Source organism: Pimephales promelas, chromosome 11 (assembly GCF_988280905.1).
Source record: "Pimephales promelas chromosome 11, fPimPro1.hap1.1, whole genome shotgun sequence".
Taxonomy (NCBI): domain Eukaryota; kingdom Metazoa; phylum Chordata; class Actinopteri; order Cypriniformes; family Leuciscidae; genus Pimephales; species Pimephales promelas.
Genome location: NC_142779.1, coordinates 29157018 through 29178031, shown reverse-complemented (window position 1 = coordinate 29178031; position 21014 = coordinate 29157018). Strand labels below are relative to the sequence as shown.

Genomic DNA, 21014 nt, shown 5'->3' with positions numbered 1-21014 from the left:
CCCAGCCTCCCTCTCCCGCCTCCTCTCATCCGTTCTCCCTCTGCTCTCCTGCCCTTCAGCCACCCGAAGCCAGCCTGGTCCGTGTATCCCTGGCCTTCGCCTCACACCTCCCCCATTTGGACACTTCCTCGGCCCCCGGTCCCATTGGCTCCCCCGTGGCTCCTACCTCCCTCAGCTCCTCCATGGCCCCTCAGTCCACCAGCTCGGCCAGGCTCCCTCGACCCTCCGGACTCCCTTCGCTCCCTCGTCGTCCTCCCTTCACCTTTGGACTTCATTCCTCTGGCTCCGCCCCGTCATGTCACCCCCCCGGTTCTGTCGGACTCCTCACTCCCTCCAGTCACCCGTCAGCCCTCACGCCCTCTGACCTCACTGTGTCCCTCGGTGCCCCTGTCATCACTTCAGTCACCAGAGCCTACGGTATCACCATGTTCCCTCAGTCCCTCATCAGCACCACATGTCGTCGGTCCCTCAGCTGCACCCTGGTCTCCTCTCCCATCCGCTCCGCCCCTGTCAGTCGGCCCCCTGGTGTTGTCAGCCCCACTACCATCGGCTCCACCAGGGGTCCTCCCTCCAGCTGCTCCGCCCTGGTCTCGCCCTCATCATGCTCCGCCCTGGTTTCGCCCTCAGCCTGCTCCGCCCTGGTCTCGCCCTCAGCCTGATTTGCCCTGGGGACGCCCTCAGCCTGCTCCGCCCTGGCCACGCCCTCAGTCTGCTCCGCCCTGGCCACGCCCTCAGCCTGCTCCGCCCTGGCCACGCCCCGCTCAGCCCCCAGTTCGTCCCCCCTCCTTCCTCTGTTCTGCGGCGTGAGGTCACGCCTCCCGGGAGGGGGGAGTTCTGTCACAGTCTTCGTCTGCACCATCCTGTCTGCGTCATCAGCACTACACTTCCCAGAATCCTTTCGTCTGCACACCTGAACTCACTCCCTCATCAGCCTCCCATTCAGCGTCCTGTTCATCTGTTTCACCTGTCTTCACCTCGTTATGTTTGATTCAGCTGTGTATTTAGTTCCCTCTGTTTTATTCAGTCCTTGTCGGTCGATGTTGTATGTTACCCGGAGTTTCCCTGTCCTCCTACCTGTATTTTGATTAAAATCAGTATCTTCACGTTCATCTGGACTCCTCCTATTCCTTCTGCCTGCACTCCTGCACTCCACCATCTCACACCGTGACAACGACACCGTTCTAACAGAAAACCCTTAACACGCTCTGGCCCGCTCATTCTAGTATAGTCAGTTTCAATGTAAATCCTGACAGATGACAAAGTTGAGGTGGACCAAGGAAGCAGCCCACTCTCATATGTCACCCTCCCCAGTTCATCAGATTAAACCAGGGCTATGGTCTCTTGTGAGTTTATGCCCATTCCCAGGCTAGTTGAAGGTCAGAGCTAGGGATGGGTATCGTTAAGGTTTTATCGGTATTACTACTCTTACCGATACCGCTTATCGATCCGGTACTTTAACGGTATTCTTATCGGTTCTTTTTGGTGTTTTTTTTTGTTTTGTTTTTTTAAAGAATTAAGAACATAATTAAACTCTATATTTTGAAATGTAAAATAGAAAAAGCAAAACGAAGAAAAATATATTTTTGTTATGCAGCAATGTGCAGGCTTTTTTGTTTTATATACAAAAAGGACACATAAGAAAAAAAAAAACAAGTAAAAACACAAGAATAAAATCAATCAAAGATACAAATTATATACAAAAGTGCTTTAATTTCAGGAAGGTGTACTAACATATCTTTTCAGGTAATTGTTTCTGTCTGAAAAGAAACCTAATTTAGTAATCAAATATAAAATAGCACTGTATAGTTTATCATAGATAGATTAATGCTTATTAAATCTAAAGTTACTTATTCAAAAGCTGTGAGTGATTTTTTCTGCCTTTTGTTGTTTGATTTGCATTAATGGCTGAATCGTCAGCAGGTTTAGGCTATTAGACTGCTGCCCCTTTAAGACCGAGAGCAAATCTAATCGGTAACCGGTAACTGAAGCACCATCAATTTCTCCCTATTATTTACGTCCATTTAAGACATAATTGTGTTTAAGTGAATAAACTGTGTTTAAGCGAATCTCAGAGCTGGTCATTTTGACATTTGTATGTATATTTGATAGTTAAGGAGGACACACGAAGCCCAAAGTATAGGCTACTTTCCTTGTCTCGTTGCAGTCCGTTTCGGAGCTTTTGTGTTTTTAATAGCCATTTTTTTTATCTTGCAACAGTAGAAGACAGCATTTTGCAACAATCGCCGATCGTGCTGATTCTGACGGTACGTTTGGGTACAGCGCTCCGCAGTGCTGTGAAGTAAAGGAAGTTAAGCTGGACAGATCATGCGTCTTGTTTTTTAACGGTTTTATCTCAAATATCTTCTTTTTATAATCTTTGGAAGCCGAAAAACAAAATATATTAGAATAATATCCCACATCTAAAGTGTAACCACGCTGAATGTTTAGTTCTGTCCTCATTGTCACTCATTAAGCAGGGCTGTCGTGTTGCGCGTGCTGTCTTTGCGTGAGAGATCGCTCTCTCTCTTCTCTCTCTCTCTCTCTGCTGAACTGCGAATTTCAAATTTGCATCAAAGACAAATGGTTTAATTAAAAAATAGTTTATATATAGAAAAGGCTGGCGATATAAACATGTTCAAGATAACGTATTTATAGGAATGATAAATTATTTCTCCAGTACCGACAGCAGAACCGATAACGTCCGAGCTTATCGATACAGCGGTCTTTCAAAATTCAGCACCGGGGCCCGTTTAATACCGGGTTTCGGTACCCATCCCTAGTCAGAGCAGGGCATTTTGGCAGACCAGAGGTGATCTGTATTATGGTTACTGATCCACTCTCATCTGTCACCCTCTTCAGCATATTAAGGCCCTCACATGAGCGCACAAGTGCGTGTATCTGTGAGTGCTGGTGTGGTAATGCAGGTTTGTGCATGTGTGTGTTGAGAGTTTGACAACAGCCTTTTAAGTTGTTTTGCGACACTTTAGTTGGGCCAGTGATCAAGTTTGAACAAAGGAAAAAGGGAGAATGTTTTTATGATGCCTAAAGCATTTAGATCACATTTTATTGATACACTAATAGCTCTGCTCTAAGGGGCTCTAGGCTGTTGCCTGTCCAGCAGCCAGTGGCTGGGAATGGCTTTGAGGCAGGAGTTTCCTTATCAGGTCAGTGTGGCAGTTAAGCATGGGAGCTTTGGGGCTTTTACCCTAGTGACTATGAACAAAGCTTTTCTAGGGAGCAAGGCTATGGTCTCACAGGAAGCTTCCTAATTGGGTGTTGAGGCTTATATCAAACTCTGGGTTGAGGCCCATCAAGTTCTTCAGTGCTTTGACTGACAAGATTGTGCTTGGTGACATGGACAGCTTAGGGGCAGGTATTGGTCACCTTGGCATAGTGGGTATTATGTTCCAGTAGTGTCAGCATCTGACGCAGTGTCGAGTTCACTTGAAAGGGATTGTCTTAAAGCTGCGGTCGGCAACTTTTTTTTGATCATATTCAGCGAATACGACACTATATTCCGACAGAACAACATAAATAAAGTGGTTTTAGAAAAAAACCCCAAAAAAAAACGAGCTTCTAACTCCACCTGGAGCGTGTTATTTGTTTTGCAAAAATCCCCTGCTCCCGGTTCATTGTGTCGAATCAGCGCAGGGGAGTGTGAGATATGACTGTCAATCACAAGTCGTGCATGCACACGTCAATCACATGCACACGCCTGAAGTTCGCGCATTAGCGAAGAGTGATGGTGGAAAAGTTTCCAATTCCTCGCTTAACCTCAAGAGCAAGGAGGTCAAAAACCACACAGGAAAAGAGAACACCTGCTGAAAAAAAAAAAAGTACAGAAAGAAATCGACCGTGCCGGTAATAAAACCAGGATAACACATCGGAACGGCATTTAAACAATGGAGAGAATTACGTGATTTATTTGGGTTTAAGCTGGATGCAGAGCTTGCAACATTTCTTCTCGACAGGTAATTGTGCTTTATCAACCAGTTACTTTATTTCTTAGTGTTATGTTAGTAATCAAAGCATGTTTGCTCAAATGTGTTGGTATGGATAGCTAACGTTAGCACTTTGTGGGCAGGTTCGTTAGCTTTGTTTGCACTGAAATCCGTGTGAACGTAACATTAGGTTGATAAGATGAAGGGATAAAGTTAGACTTTTTGGAAGAATCAATGCTACTCTATCTCATAGCTGTCAACATTGAACATTGAAAATAAGGGAGTTCCCTATCGAGGGAACTCGCGATGCGTCACTGTTACGCTTTTGGGAACGCCTCCAGCGTGACTGCGTCTGAAGCATCTATGTCAACTAGTCCAATAGGAAACATGACCGTCATGGGCGGATGACGTCATGACCAGGAAATGATAAAAGAGCACCCGGTGCAAACCGGCATTAGCTTCTATTGCCTCAGCAAGCGATCTGTGTCTCTGTCTGTCTTATTTACTGTTGTCTGTGATTATTATTGGAGACGGAATTATGGCGAAACAAATGTTCAGGCTTTGTGCTTCTCCCTGCCCGCGCTATTTAACGGGTGGGGATACTCACGAGCTTTGTGTCATTTGTTTGGGAGTGGAGCATGCGGTGTCAGCCTTCGAGGAGGCTGACTGCCAACACTGCGAGAATCTCTCGCTCCGCATGCTTCGCTCCCGCCTGGCGCTGTTTGATGAGAGCGGCCAGGCTCGCAATCCTCAGGGTGCAGGACCCGCGTCTGCCGAGGCAGCGCGGAGAATGCATTCCTGGGGATCGCAAAAGGATCTTTCAGAGGGGTTGGAGACGGGTCCTGTGGCCTTATCGCCTTCCTTTTCTGAACGATCCAGTGCTCTCGCTCCGGTGTCAGAAGCCCGCGCTGCGGTTCCTTCTGCCCGGGGAGAGAGCCCGATGCTTCAGTGCTCTAGCTCCGAGGAGGTAGATGTACTGAGCATCGACAGTTTAAGCACACACACGGGAGAAAAAGACTCGCCATCTGTTTCTCCCGCATATGATGAGTTGGTGGAAGTGATTACTAGAGCGGTTGAAAAATTACATATTGATTGGCCAGCTGTAAGAGAGGACGCGCGTCCTAAAAGCAAACTCGACGAGCGTTTTCTTTCATCTAGTGTTTCACTTCCACCACGAGGCCTTCCATTCTTTCCCGATTTACATAATGAGATATCAAGAACATGGAATAAGCCGTACTCTGCACGTGTTTTCAGCCCTCAAGTTCATATTTATTCGGGTATAAGGGGGCTGAAAGAGTACGGCTATGAGGCGATGCCCCGGGCTGAACAGACGCTCGCGAGCTATCTGTCACCCGGTTCGGTATCGTCTCTGAAGGCCTCAGCTTTACCCACTAAACCATTAAAAACAACATCTACGTTAGTGGGCAAAGCTTATACGGCAGCAGGTCAGGCTGGTGCATGCCTCCATTCTATGGCTAAATTACAGGCATACCAGGCTGAGCTGCTGGGGGATTTGGATAAAAGTGAGGGAGTTGGACCCGATGAAATTAGAGAACTTCGTCGGGCCACAGATTTGTCTCTCAGGGCTACTAAGGAGACCGCTAGAGCAATTGGGCGGTCTATGGCAGCCCTGGTGGCCACTGAGAGACATCTGTGGTTGAATTTGACTGATTTAAAGGACCGAGATCGTTCCTTTCTTTTAGATGCCCCGGTTAATCCTGATGGTCTCTTCGGCGACGCTGTTGATGAGGTCGTCGAGAGATTTCAGGAAGCTAAAAAACAGTCAGAGGCATTTAAAAAATTTCTCCCTCGCCGTGTCCAACCCCCTGGGGCTGCTGGGCGTGAGCAGCCCCAGCCGTCAAGCTCATCATATCGTGCGCAACAAAAAGAGAGTGTTGCGTCTCGTGCACCTCCACAAAAACACTGGAGGCAGACGAAACACTCTCAGCCAAAGCCTTCGAAGTCGAAGCCGGATCTGAGGACCGTTCTTCAGGCTAAGAAGGCTTCGGCGCAAAAGAAAAGGTCCTGACGCCACGGGTGTCAGACCAGTGAGGACTGCCCCAACCGAAGTGAACCGGTGTACACCTCAGTATACGGTGCCCGGTTCATTTCGGGGTCCTCAGGGGACAATTCTGCCCACCCCGCCACCCTTGGTGCTTCGGGGCGCAGTGGTCGCCAGAGAACGTCTGGCGCAACGTCGACTCGACGTTGCGTCGGACGGGAACCTTCTGAGGGGGGTTCAAAAACAGTCAGTCCGGTTGGTTTCTGCCGTTATGTTCCAGGCCCCCGGGCTGGGTGTTTTAAATACATCAGAGGCCAGCCTCGAGAGGCTGGTTCCCCTAGTAGAATTTCTGACAGAATGGAGGAATCTGCCAAATATTTCTCGTTGGGTCCTGCAGATGATAGAGGGAGGATACAGAATCCAGTTCGGTTCTCGTCCTCCACGTTTCAACGGGGTGCTGCCCACGTTGGTACACCCCGAGCAGGCTCTGGTGATGGAGCAAGAAGTGAAGGCTTTATTAGCGAAAGAAGCTATAGAGCAGGTGTATCCACCCGACAGGGAATCGGGTTTTTACAGCCGCTATTTCATTGTTCCAAAAAAGGATGGAGGGTTGCGTCCCATTTTAGATCTTCGTCTATTGAATCGTTCAGTTCAGAAACTCAAGTTCAAGATGCTGACACTCAAGCAGATTGTGACTCAAATCAGATCCGAGGACTGGTTCGTCACGATAGATTTGAAAGATGCGTACTTCCATATCTCCATCCTCCCTCAGCACAGGAGGTTCCTGAGGTTTTCTTTCGGGGGCAAAGAATACCAATATCGGGTACTTCCATTCGGTCTGGCTTTATCACCCCGCACGTTCACGAAGTGCGTAGATGCAGCTCTGGCCCCGCTCAGGCTGCAGGGCATACGCATTCTGAACTACATAGACGACTGGCTGATTCTAGCAGAGTCAGAACAGTTAGCGGTTCGGCACCGAGGTGTCGTTCTCGCACATATGCAGAAATTGGGGTTGAGGCTCAACGCCAAGAAGAGTGTGCTTTCTCCAGTACAGAGAACCACTTTTCTTGGTGTGGTATGGGATTCAGTCACGATGCGAGCCACGCTGTCGCCCGCTCGTGTAGCTGCTATCCTTTCCGCCACAAAGGAGCTAAAGCTAGGCCAGTCACGCACTGTGAAACAGTTCGAGAGACTGTTAGGTCTCTTGGCAGCAGCGTCCAACGTGATACCTTTTGGCCTGTTGTATATGAGACCTCTGCAGTGGTGGCTCAGGACCAGAGGGTTCTCCCCGAGGGGGAACCCACTTCGTATGATCAAGATCACGCGGCGGTGTCTCCAAGCCTTGATTATATGGAGGAAACACTGGTTCCTGTCCCAGGGTCCGGTGTTGGGAGCTCTTTGCCATCGAGTGGCTATCTCGACAGATGCTTCCCTCACCGGCTGGGGAGCGGTAATGGAAGGCCGTTCAGCTCAGGGTCTGTGGAGGAGTCATCATCTCTCCTGGCACATAAATTGCCTGGAGATGATGGCTGTCTTCAAGGCTTTGAGATATTTCCTCCAAGATCTGAGGGGCCATCATGTGCTTGTCCGGACAGACAACACATCAGTGGTCTCTTATTTAAATCGACAGGGGGGTCTGCGTTCGCGTCCACTGTGCAAACTGGCGCACCAGATCCTCCTGTGGTCCCTAGGGAAATTGCTCTCACTGAGGGCAGTATACATTCCAGGGGCCCAGAATGTAGGAGCAGACACACTGTCGAGGCAGAGGCTGAGGCCGGGGGAATGGAGGCTCCACCCCGAGGTGGTGGAGCAGATCTGGAGGGTGTATGGCCAGGCGGAAGTGGATCTGTTTGCGTCTCAGCACACGACGCACTGTCCTCTTTGGTTCTCCCTCACTCAACCAGCCCCCCTGGGGCTGGATGCTATGGTTCAGGCATGGCCGAGGCTGCGTCTGTATGCCTTTCCCCCTGTAGCTCTGCTCCCAGGAGTTCTGGAGAGAATCCGCCAGGATGGGATAAGTCTATTGCTAGTAGCACCACGCTGGCCAAGTCGTATTTGGTTTGCGGACCTCATTCATCTTCTCGACAGGCCTCCCCTGGAGTTGCCCATCAGGAGAGACCTTCTGTCTCAGGCAGGGGGCACGATATTTCACCGCCAGCCAGAGATTTGGAAACTATGGGTGTGGCCTCTGAGGGGGCCCAACTCATGAGTAGTGGTCTGTCAGCGGAAGTGGCTGAGACCATTTTAAGCTCCAGAGCTCCGGCTACGAGGAAACTTTACGCACTTAAATGGAAAGTGTTTACTTCCTGGTGTCGCCAACGCCAGTGGGACCCGATTAATTGTTCAGTCAACACAGTTCTCGAGTTTCTACAAGAGCGTTTCTCGTCAGGTCTATGTCCTTCCACGCTCAAGGTTTACGTGGCAGCCATTGCGGCTTTCCATGCCCTAGTGGGGGGTACTTCCCTCGGTCGAGACCCCTTGATTACACGTTTCCTCCGTGGCACACTGAGGCTGAGGCCTGCAACTCGTACTAGGGTGCCGGCTTGGGATCTGGCTACTGTTCTTGAAGGCTTATCTGGGGTTATCTTTGAGCCCCTGGATTCGGTTTCAGAGAAATTTCTCACTTTTAAAACAGTGTTTCTGTTAGCTATTTCATCCCTTAAGAGAGTCGGTGACCTTCAGGCCCTTTCGGTTTCCCCTGCATGCCTTGAATTTGCACCAGGGATGGTCAAGGCATTCTTATACCCTAAACAAGGCTATGTGCCTAAGGTGCCCACCATGATTCCGAGGCCTATTGTGCTACAGGCTTTTTGTCCTCCACCGTTTTCTTCTCCGGACCAGGAAAGATTGAACCTTTTATGCCCAGTGAGAGCACTGGACAATTATGTGCATCGGACTTCTGCTTTTAGGAGATCTGATCAGTTATTTGTCTGCTTTGGATCTCCCAAGAGGGGTCTTCCTGCTTCAAAGCAGACAGTTAGCAAGTGGATAGTTGAGGCTATTTCTCTGGCTTATGAGTCTTCTGGCCTGCCTTGCCCTTTGGCGGTCAGGGCTCATTCTACTAGGAGTATGGCGGCTTCTAAAGCTCTCTTATCTGGAGTCTCTCTTCAAGATGTTTGTGATGCGGCGGGTTGGTCCTCTCCTCTCACATTTGTCAGGTTTTATAGCCTGGACCTGGAGGCTGCCCCAGGTTCACATGTGCTTAATAATGCTTATGGTGGTGTGACAACAGGCTGACACTCAGGCATTTGAAAGTCTGGCGATTTGGGTATTCTCGTTCCCAAAAGCGTAACAGTGACGCATCGCGAGTTCCCTCGATAGGGAACGTCTCAGGTTACGTCTGTAACCATAGTTCCCTGAGAAGGGAACGAGACGATGCGTCACCCTGCCATACTTCCTGCATCCCTGTATCGGCTTGCTTCGGCAATTTCTGAAGCTAATGCCGGTTTGCACCGGGTGCTCTTTTATCATTTCCTGGTCATGACGTCATCCGCCCATGACGGTCATGTTTCCTATTGGACTAGTTGACATAGATGCTTCAGACGCAGTCACGCTGGAGGCGTTCCCAAAAGCGTAACAGTGACGCATCGTCTCGTTCCCTTCTCAGGGAACTATGGTTACAGACGTAACCTGAGACGTTTTCCCGGAATCCATCCCCAAAATAAGGGATTTTTTTTTGCACGATTCTCACCCACAAACTTTAAAAATAAAGCACAATCCTTAAAAGTCTAAGGTGTTCATAACTAGCCTATGTGTGAGAGAGAAAGAGACAGTGTCATTTAAAGGGAAAAAAATCTACATTTGGATTAGCGTGTGTTGCTCTAGCATTTGGACAACAATTTCAACATTTAGCCTATCACACATCTTCCAAAATCCGCAAAATAGGGAAGTGGGCTGTCTGTTTATTTTAATTACATTTACACATTTTGTGTAGCTTTAAAGAGCCTATTTAGCCTGATGGTGGACCATCACTCAGAAGACACACTATCTTTATATCCTCCTATAGGCCCAGAACATTTTTTTTTTCAAGTTTTTTTTTCTTCTTCATGTAATCACGTTGTTAAGAGCTTAAGAAACAAATGGAAAAAAAGAAAATATATTTTATTCATATATTTGAAAATCTATTTATAATAATTATTATTTGTTTAAATTACATTGATATCTGAATTTATGTAAAAACCTAGACTTTCAAACATCAAAATGTAATGTATTAATATGTATTCGAGTACAAAATTACATTCAGCTAGCCTAAACATCGTTTCCTATTTTTTATTTATTTTTTTGCCTGGAAACGCAAAGAAATTCCAGGCAAAGAAACACGCTTGCCTGTCGCGTGAAAAATAGGCGTCAGTTCTATTTCAAGCATGCACGCGTTTTCTGGAGACGCGCGTGTCACGCAGGCAGCGTGCAATAAAAACGGACACGCCACGCAGCCAGTGTGTCTCCGGCCAGCGCGCGCGGCACCGCATCCGAGGATAAACGACTTCAAGCCGAATCTGTCCGAGCCCGTACGTCTCACACAATCAGAGTAAAAATACGGTATATTTTACGGGAAAATACTCAAACGGGAAGACAGCGGGAAAAGAGCTAAAATACGTGAGAAACCCGGAAAAAACGGGAGGGTTGACAGCTATGCTCTATCTTTCTTACTAGAGTACTAGTGTATGTCTGCCGCATACAGTATTCGTTGATAGTGGGGGAGGGGCATGAGAGTTGTAAACATTCAAAATGTTGCCAAAGTCCACTCAATCAGCCAGAGTTGCCAACAGCAGCTTTAAGATTACGTATGTAACCCTGACGCAGCCTCTAGTTTCCTTCACAGGAAACTGAGAAGAATTATTCCTTCTCAGGAAACTGGGGTTACAAATGCAACCCTATGACATTACAACTCATTTGCTAAAGGCAAGCTAATTGCCTAACATTAGGATCCTTTGGTAGGTAATTCTATTTTTAGCCCAGTGATCATTTTTAATTATCTGTCCTTTTTCTCCTGTGCCAGTGGGTGGAACAAAGAGGAGACGATGATAAATTAGGCATTGATCTGCGTTAACAGGCAGTGCTGATGTATTCATCTCTATTTTGTAATAAAAAAGGGGGAAATACAAAACATTTTGGCAGCTTGGTTAACAAAAAAAAAAAAAAAAAAGACTAATGAGGAAGTTTTGAAACTGCAAAGATTAATTGGAATTAATCAGATCCAAAATAAAAGTTTGTGTTTACATATTATATGTTTGTTTGCAGTGTACAATTATTTTGTATATACAAATACATATGCATGCATGTATATATTTAAGACTCATTTGCATATATATATATATATATATATATATATATATATATATATATATACACTCTAAAAAATGCTGGGTTGTTTCAACCCAATTTTGGGTAAAATATGGACATACCCAGCCATTGGGTTAATTTTTTTAATTACATTTTTAACCCAACGTTTGGGTTCGTCCATATTTTACCCAAAATTGGGTTGAAACAACCCAGCATTTTTTAGAGTGTATATATATATATATATATATATATATATATATAAATAAACACAAACGTTTTTTAACACAAACAAAAACCTCCATATATATGGAGGTTTTTGTTCGTGTTTGTGTTAAAAAGTTTGTGTTTATATATAAACACAAACTTTTGTTTTTGGATGCAGTTAATCAAAATTAATCTTTGCACAACCCTAATATATACATATACATACATATACATATGTACATATATACAGTATATACATATATAGCAATTATATATATATATATATATATATATATATATATATATAGCAATTTTTGTTGTTCTTACGTGTACATGCCCTCTTTTTTGTTGAATTATTGCAGATGAGCCAGAAACCTTTCTTCAAATGTAATAAGTGATTTATAATGCAAATCTCCCATTAAGAAATGGCACAATCTATCTCTCTCCCCTGTACGTTCAAGCATCAGCATCACCATCTTTTTTATTAAACATTCATATTCATAATGCAATCGTTCTGCCTTCATAAAATTCCTCAAGGCCTCCTCTATGACATCCTTTCTCACATACAGAAAATGGTTCATCCTTTCTCTTCACTTTATCACAGCCCCTAGAGCAATTATTCTCCCACAGGATGCCAGAGCTAGCCTGTGCAGGCATTCTTAGCCTTACATTACAATAATTCTGCAAAACATAACAGCAACCTCACATCACTCAACACATCCTGATGGCGGCTCTCTCAAGCTTTAGAGTAAATGTCGTTGTAGCTATTGCAGCGATAAAAGGTGTGCTCACTTCCAGGCCTGGATTGTTGCCTGTACAATAGCGAGGGCATATTTTCACAGGCAGAACGGTAAGCCACATGGCTGGTTGTGGTAGAAGCTGAACAAAAAGCGAAACGCAAATGTGATAAAGAACAGACAACAAAGCAAAGTAGCATGGGGGTGAAGTTGTGACTCAAGAGCACAAATAGATGATGGGTTTTTAGATTTCCAAAGAGAGTTCAGCTTGAGCTACACTACAGTAACTGCATTTTATTCAGTTGTTGCTTTGTTATTATTATTTTTTTTCTGCAATAGCAAAGGCAGCATTATTGCATCTTGTTTATTCTATGAGCATGTTAACAAGGTTATTTTACAAAATATTTTAAATGTAATATCTATTTTTGACTTCATCAATTAAATTATCTATTAATTTAGTTTGTTCCAAATAAATGGTTTACACAAAAGGAAAAGGTTCATGATACCATCCAGTGGTCACCTGTAATAGTGCATCTAACAGTCAATATCAATATCCCATCCCATGGGATAATTCAGCTTTCTAAATAAATAAATTAATTAAATTCAAACTATAACCTCAAAATTAACACCATCATACAAATCTGTCAAACAAACAAATTTACTACCACTCAAAATAAATACCCTATCCCTAAACCCTAACAGCACATAATAGCCCTTGTTGGTAATAATGTAATTGACTGAAGGTAATCAAAAGTGGTGATAGCCTCTCACAGTACTCAAGAGCACAATGAACAAAAAAATAAAAAATAAAAATAAAATAAAATAAAGTTAATAAAAATACAATTAAATCAGTCCAATAGAAAAATAATACACCAACTAATCTCAACACACAAAAACCTGCATTCCCGCACATGAGCGCTCACATAAAGATGCGTTCGTACGCTCCACATAAAGACTCACTCACACAATCATACGCTACTTAATCACTGTGGTGCGATTTGAGCACACACAATTGTGTTCACTTGAGGGAAGCCCAACAACCTCTCCACAGTACAACATCGCGGGGTCACGGTGACGAGCAGCCACACAGCAGAACAGCAGCGGACCGATTTCTATAAAATAATTATCCAATTTTGGCAATAAATACCACTACACCAAGTAAGGTAATTTCGATGAAGCCGCTCCTTCCGAAATATTAAATGTGCTGTGATTGGTTAGCTGGCCCAGTGTGTTGTCATTGGCAGTGCTTAGCGTGTGTCTGGGAACGTCCCGCCTCTCCATAACAGCGAGTTCTTCTATAGTGTAAATAAGGATAGCATCAATTTCAAACCAATTCAGACCCTGACAATGTTAACCATCTGAGGACCAAAAACGCGCCCCCGCGTTTTGATTGTTTTTTTGTTTGTTTGTTTGTTTGTTTGTTTGTTTGTTTGTTTATTTTTTCACATAGCTGCAACATAGACCGACTATGCTCCGTCATTAATTGTCATATAAATAAACCAATACCTGATTATAAACTATAGAGGGTCTTCTTTTTTGTGTACACTCTTATTACAGTTTTTTCTGATTGCTTAAGCACATTTTTTGTAATTATTGGCTAGTTTTGCAAAACTCTACACACAAATGAGAAAACCTTTCACCCAATTATCAAAACATAGTAGTTCTCTTGCAAAAGCAAACACAGCTAGATTAACTCTTCACACCTTCGTAAAAATTGTGTTTTTGTATCAAACAGTAAACACAAGCCATCATCTACTAAGCACACAATGTGCCAACTACACACTGATGGTATGAATACAAAACACATCTGGCTTTTGCTGTCTCTGTGTACAAATGTCAATTTGAGGTCATACTTTTGTCATAGTGTCATGTAAACATACAAGGATACAAACTTCAAGTATTGGTGTTTATTCACACTCATAAAAACCAAGACAAAGTCAGAACACAAAATAGTAATTTTACAAAAAACAAAAAACAAAAAAACAATCAGCCTACATCATGTCGCACCAGGGAAAATATCTCCTTGAATGCCTTATCCAGGCCTGACATGATGCCTGGTCAATATCTCCACATGCCTCCTCCATTGCTTGTAAAAGGGCTACCTGTTGATGAGGATGACGGTCGTACACTTTCCAGAACTCCTCAATGGGATTTACGTAAGAATGGAGAGTATGGAGGGAGGTTGAGTGCCATGAAGAATGTGTGGTGTGTAAACCAGTTGCGGACCAAAGCAGCCCTATGGAAACTAACATTGTCCCATATGATGACATATCGGGTATCCTCTTCAACTCCACATCCTCTACCTCTGCCTCCTTGTCCTCTTCTAGCTCCTTCCTCCAACCTCTTCACCTCCACGTCCTTTTCCTCCAACTTCTTCACCTCCACGTCCTCTCCCTCGGCCTCCTCTGATTCTTACTCTTCTCACTCTTACTGCTCCTTCCATTTTACTCCACACAGACAGCTTACCTGTGACTTATTTATAGTGCTTAGGCTGATTGCAAAGTGAACTAATTTTCTAAAACAGTTTTCACATGTGAAAGTGAGCCAGACAGTTGGCAAAATAGTGTTAATGATAGCCATACATATATTTAATTTTGCTAGGAGTGTGTTGGAAATTTGGTAATTGAGTGTAAGCAGTGAGTTGTGTTTAAAGTTCTGCAAAAAAGAGTGTTGAGCAGTTTTTGTGCTTTTAGTTTTGCAAACTCAGTGAGTGGTTTTGCTATACGTATTAATAGTTTTAGAAATTGTGCTACAAGAATCACGATTAGCGCTTAAGCATTCAGAAAAAACTGTAACATCAAAACCTTGTGTTTTTGTAAAATAAATAAAATAAACAGGGTGTGCTTTCAGCTCCACAAAAAATCTTTCTGAAACGTGTCTAAAAAATGAACTGTAACTCCGTAAATACTTATCACAGAGACAGAAAAGATTTCTCTTTATGAAGCTGAAATTCTCTTCTTTTAAATGAAGCAATTTATATAAAAAATCAATTATTCTCAGTTGATGTAATCTGTATGAAAACAGAGAGATGTCGGTCTTTTTCCTTAATTATAGCGCAATGTGACACGCCCACTGAGAGCGCACGCTATTCAACCGCTAATGTTGAGGCAAGCAGCCATATAACGCCCACTATAAAAGTATTCAGTATAAAAGCCCATAAAATAGACTATTTGGACTATTTTGCTATAAAATAGACATCAAATAAGCTTTAGTTAGACAGTTTCAGCTCATATGTTAAATATATAGTCATTTTTGTCACAAATAAACTAATCACTGTTATCCAATGCAAACTAATGCAATGAACATATCAAAATAATGAATCTTTAACTTTGAAATATGTATGATAAAATGTAAATGACCTACTTTAAAAATAATACTTTATATGGAAAAAATATTTTTTTTTCAATATGTTTCCAATTCTAACTTTGTACCAATTCTACAGAATGGCCCATATAACCTATTTGACCAGGATTTGTTTCCATGTATAACTAAAAATGGGATTTTGACTTTCATATATATATATATATATATATATATATATGTGTGTGTGTGTGTGTGTGTGTGTGTGTGTGTGCGGGTCTTATTATTATGCGGGTCTTTGTCTCTCTCAGGTGTGAATCATCTAATTAACATGATGAGTGAGGGCTGGCCTGTTCACGCCCGTTCGCATATTCCCTTGGCAAACAAAAAATGTTTTTTTCACAATATAACCCAATTCACAGTTTTATGTAAATGATTAGGAGGATGATTTTTTAGATCATTGTGAAGAAAAAACTCTAAGCAACAACATCAATTAGTCAAAAGTCCTGTGGACACATATTTTGTATGTGTTTTGTGGCCTTATTTCAGAAACTTTCATTTTTATTTTTTCAATAACCATGCATAAACAATAATCTCTCAAAAATACAAACATGAACATACATGTTGCTCACATATTATGGTAGCCCTGTTTGTGCTAAGTAGAGTGTAATTTCACCTGTGCCATTAATATGTATATAAGCAACTGAAAAAAGTACAAATGTCAGGGCATGTCAGAACATCTCAAGGACCCCAAATACACTGTGGTCCCCAGGGGGTTAATCCAATTATCCTGAATAAACTGACAATTCATGTGGTCGTGTAAACGCATTAACCCCTTTTCCTTTATCGGAGTCAAGTCATAAGTTTATTGATAAACCGATCGATGTTTGACCCTTACCCTGATTTCTCCCGGCATGTAAAACACATAAACCAGCGTGAATTTCAGTGCATCCAGACAGAGAGAGCACTGGTAGGAGGACATATAGAGGGTTTTCACAACTCGTCATCAATCCAGAAGTCGGCCATATTGGCGGCACTGAACAATGCCATTAAACTGAACAGAACTCGCAAATTTGGCTCACACTCTCAGTCCAAATCCAATTAGTTTTGTATGCGATTAGAATCTGATCTAAAATTATTGATGTCCACACTGTGTATCGCAACTCAGATCCGATTTGTGAACCACTGATCCTCACAAACTCCTCCTAAACACGCTTCTGCATTAGATGCATACATTTTCTATCATGTGTTGTATACTCGGGATATTACTGATCAAGGTTTAAGGTAATTGTAACAACAACACGAATCTGGTGCCCCCTTATCATGGATAAGTGGATCATTCCATCAGTACTGCACATGAGCGAGCAGCAGCTCGATAGGCCACAGTGAACAGAGTTAGAAAAAGCTGAAGCACGAGCTTGAGTAAGCTCGGGTAAAACGTTAGAGCAAAGTCAATGCAAAAGTTGTCGGGTCGGGAAGAAAATCATTCTAAGCAGACAGCGGGTGAACACAGAGTGGATGTTAAGCGGGAGAGGGCGGGTGCAGAATAGAACCTAGTGGGAGAGTTGATAAAAAAAAATATGTTTATGTTCAGATTACAATCGGAGGAATTTGTCTTCCCGGTTAATTTACTTTTTATTTGTACATTTTTGAATTCATTATTTTATTCCACATTGACAAAATGCAATACTTACAGATGACATTTGAGATTTGACATACAGTTTATGTAGAAAAAAGGTCGAGTGTTTTGAGAGAGACTGCAAAAAGGGTGCATAAATGGGGTGTTGGAATTGCTTAGGGCCCTCAAATCACTATGTCAACTCCAGTTGTTATGACTGCATCTCACTTTAAAAGTGCATGGACAACTGATCGAACAGTTCTTTGTTATTTTGAACTAACTGAACAATGTTCACTGCATCTTTTTCAACCTGTGAGCAATGAAACAAACTGCTCATACACCTTAATGTACATGAATGCAAGGCGATAATTTGATCATATGTTTTATACTAATAAAGTAACAAGAAATATATTTATGTGTACAGTATAAGTGTTCTTTGTTCTATACTTAACATTATGATAGATTTTATTTACCAGCAGTTTTTGCTGAACAAAAAAGCCTAACACACATATTAATTCTCCTCTCCCTTCACATCTGTAACATTAATTTTTGTATTTATGCTTTAACTTTGCAGTTTAAATAAAACATACATTTCACATATTTACAGGGAATCTTGATTTATTAATATGTATTATGTGTTTCTTAATTTCAGCTACATACAGGCAAATCCCTTGAGCACAGTTGATGACGCTTGGAAGTGACGCTAGACTCAAGTGATCAAGAATATTGCAATAGCCTATATTAAAATAAGATTTCCTTCTACTTTTCCATCCTCATTTTCTTTCTCACATCCCAAAGGGGGCTGGAGCTGAGATGCGAGGAAAAGAAACAAGGATGCACAAATAAGAAATGAGAAATACCCATGGAAATCAAGCTCAAGCTGATGTGGACATGTTATAATGTTGAGTATAAACTGTGTAGAGACAGCAGGTGAATTGTGTATTGTGTGTATTGTTCCCTACTGTCGACCACAGTGACCCTCAGTTTGTGTATGTGTGTGCATGTTGTGGTATCAATTGTTCAAACATGTTCTAATTTGTTACACTGTTTATTTAAGTTTAAGTTAAAATATTGTATTCTATTATTTTTATATTTTATTTCTAAGCTTTGGCAATATTGCATTATTTACAGTCATGCCAAGAAAACTATTTTGAATTTGAATTTGAACAGTGAATTGAAAACGTCCATTGCTACTTCTCTTGGCAAGTGGTTTGACGTAAATTGACGAAAAGATCCAATTTCTCTATTAGAAATAGCACTTTTAGATGTATTATTATTAGATATTGTAAAGTGCTATCTTGTCTTCTGAATAATTATTCCACACCATCCAGAGAAGGATGACTTAAATCACCTTTTAAGTCATTTAAAACATAAATTAGAATATATAAAATATAATACATAATATTTACAAATATTCAATAGTGGTTTTGCAAAGTTCCTTAAATGCATTGCGCTTAATCAGTATTTTCAAAAGCACTATTAAGAAAATACAATTTACTTAAATACACTAGGCAAAAATGGTATCCTGATTCCAGATATGAGGAAAAACAAGTAAATAGGAGAGAAAGCAAGAAGGACAGCAATAATTAAGATTTCCTGAAAATCTGCCCAGAACATATGGCGATGAGTTGCAGAGTAAAATGGGTGGTGCCATAGAAAAATGCTCCACTGGTAACAAGTTTATTTGCTCATGTGCAGTTTTTCCCCCGACTCTAAATGTCTGTATGCATAGTGTGGCAGAGGCAATTAAAACAGTGGCAATAGCTTACAAGGGTTTTATCCAGTGCTGGAAAAATCATTTATTCATGCACCCGCAAAGTCAGCGTTGCAATTTGGCTTCCCTCCAGCCCGCCTCTGAATTCTCCACTATTTTAGAATCAAGCTTCTAAGCGTCGAGAGGAAAGACTATGTGGTGACATCACAATGGCTGTGACAAATTATTGGGTCAACTGTCTGTAGACACAACTACCTGGAATCTAATGTACACAGGGGTATCTTATTCTCCCAAAGCTCCAGACTGCACAAACATGAACCTCATTAAATCACCCTGGCAAGGACACAGCATTTCCTTGGTTATCTCTATGTTGATGCACTGTGTGTGCTTTATTTGTGGAGCTGAAACGTTATGTAAAAAGTAGTGGTGGGCCTTTATCGGTGTTAACGTGTTAACAATATCGCCGTTAATCTATTCTCAAAGTTGGGTTGGGACGGGAGCTGGGTCTACACTACACAAGCCATGGTGACTTTCACCAGATGTATACCTAGCCGAATTGCACTGTAGGGGGCATTCAATAGCAATATATTGAAACATCTGTTTATCCATACTCCCTTAATAAAGGAGTCCAGACATTAGAAAAATATCAGTCTATGCGTTTTATTTAAAGGTATAGCGGAGGATTTTCTTTTTCCGGGTGGGTAGTCTATACTATTGGTCCACCTAAGTGTCAATCATTCTGGTGATATGTTTACGTAAGGCCGTCGTACGTGCTCATCCCTGGCACAAGTCATGCACGGCATAGACACGGTAAACATCTCAATTTGTCTAAAGTAGCCTTTTGACCAAATGATAAATGGTATCACCCTGAAATATTCTAAAACCTTGTGTGTTCATGTGTTCATATTCTAAAACCTTGTGTGTTTATTATTACACAAATGCAACAAGCTACTTCTCCATTACATATGCAGCTATGTATAAAAATAACGTATTATTAACAATGAGACATATTAGGTTAAGGACCAACGTAATTGCACTGCTTATATGTTGCCATGTAACGTAATTGCGATTTGCAAAATAGTTTCCTCAGAACGTATTTCGTGTGATACAGGGTTGCACATATCATGTCTTGAGTCCTCGGTCACTCAATCGATCAGTATAATAAGTAAATAAAACACGGAAGGGCATTTGACATGTTGTCTTTTTTATGAATGTTTTTGAGTTAGTTTATAATTTGCAACATAATTGTGTAAGGCGTAATAGGCGTTCGGCGTTCCCTCTCGGGAGCAAGAGTGTTGTGTTTGTGTGCATTTTTTTTTAAAATTGGAGAGGGCGGGTCTTCTCTAAAATTCGGAAAGATCCTCCGCTATACCTTTAATATGAGTGAACCTGTAACACACCTGTAACGGACGTGCCACATTCGACGACATTGCGGCAACAACACTCCAGCCTACTATACCACAACAACTCTTCTCCAAAGTAGGGCTGGACAATTTTTGGCTAAAATCATAATCACGATTAATCAAACCAGTTACCTCAATTACGATTATTGAAAATTAAAAAAAAATAAAAAAAATCTTTCTCATATGTCACTGGCAAGGCTTATACTGCAAATATGTATTTTTTTTTCTAATGAAAAGAGTATCTTTGTGGTTCTAAAATAAGGAAACACACAGAAACAAGCTTTTAATGCTTATTAAATATTTCAAAATATAAAAAAAATGTAGAAAATAGTTATTTTTGTGAACAAAATAAATTACTATTAATATTGCCATCTTAGAAGTCAAATATAACATGTATAAACAAAAAAAAAACAATCCTTTTCATATTGTGTAGCATTGTAAATGCTTGTGTTATCTCAAGCTGCTTTGTGGAGTGGATGTAATTGTTGCTGGGTGTTTTGACTCTCTCTTTTTTCGCGTGTTTCTTTGGAACAGCTCCTGTTGCTGAGTTAACTCAGTATTTGAGGGATCAGAGAGTGAGTTCACACACAACCCGCAATGACACGTGACTTGTCTCAGCGACGTCTATAGTTTGCTTATGAGCTTATAGTTTGCTAAACCACAGTTGTGCATTTTTTTTTTTTTTTTCTCTGATTCGATCATAAACTAGCGCATCACGTACTGTTTCACGCTGGGGAACGATCCCCAAAATCGCACTGTAAAATCACTGTAAAATCGCAGTATTTTACAGTGCGATCCCCAAAATTGCACTG

General features: G+C 42.1%; 2 protein-coding genes across 3 annotated transcripts in view; one reads left to right on the top strand and one right to left on the bottom strand.

Moving 5' to 3' along the window:
- The window catches only part of csmd1b (CUB and Sushi multiple domains 1b), a 756823-nt gene that overhangs the window by 481451 nt on the left and 254358 nt on the right, over window positions 1-21014 (bottom strand). The gene's annotated exons all lie outside the window — the stretch shown is intronic.
- LOC148977220 (uncharacterized) lies at window positions 4394-5970 on the top strand. The gene has a single exon (XM_089117401.1). It carries the CDS (start codon window positions 4480-4482, stop codon window positions 5968-5970), a length of 1491 nt encoding a protein of 496 aa, XP_088973527.1. The 5' UTR covers window positions 4394-4479.

Bases quoted from the DNA above. Each gene is read 5' to 3' on its own strand.
- LOC148977220 (XM_089117401.1), top strand. From the start codon at position 4,480: ATGGCGAAACAAATGTTCAGGCTTTGTGCTTCTCCCTGCCCGCGCTAT.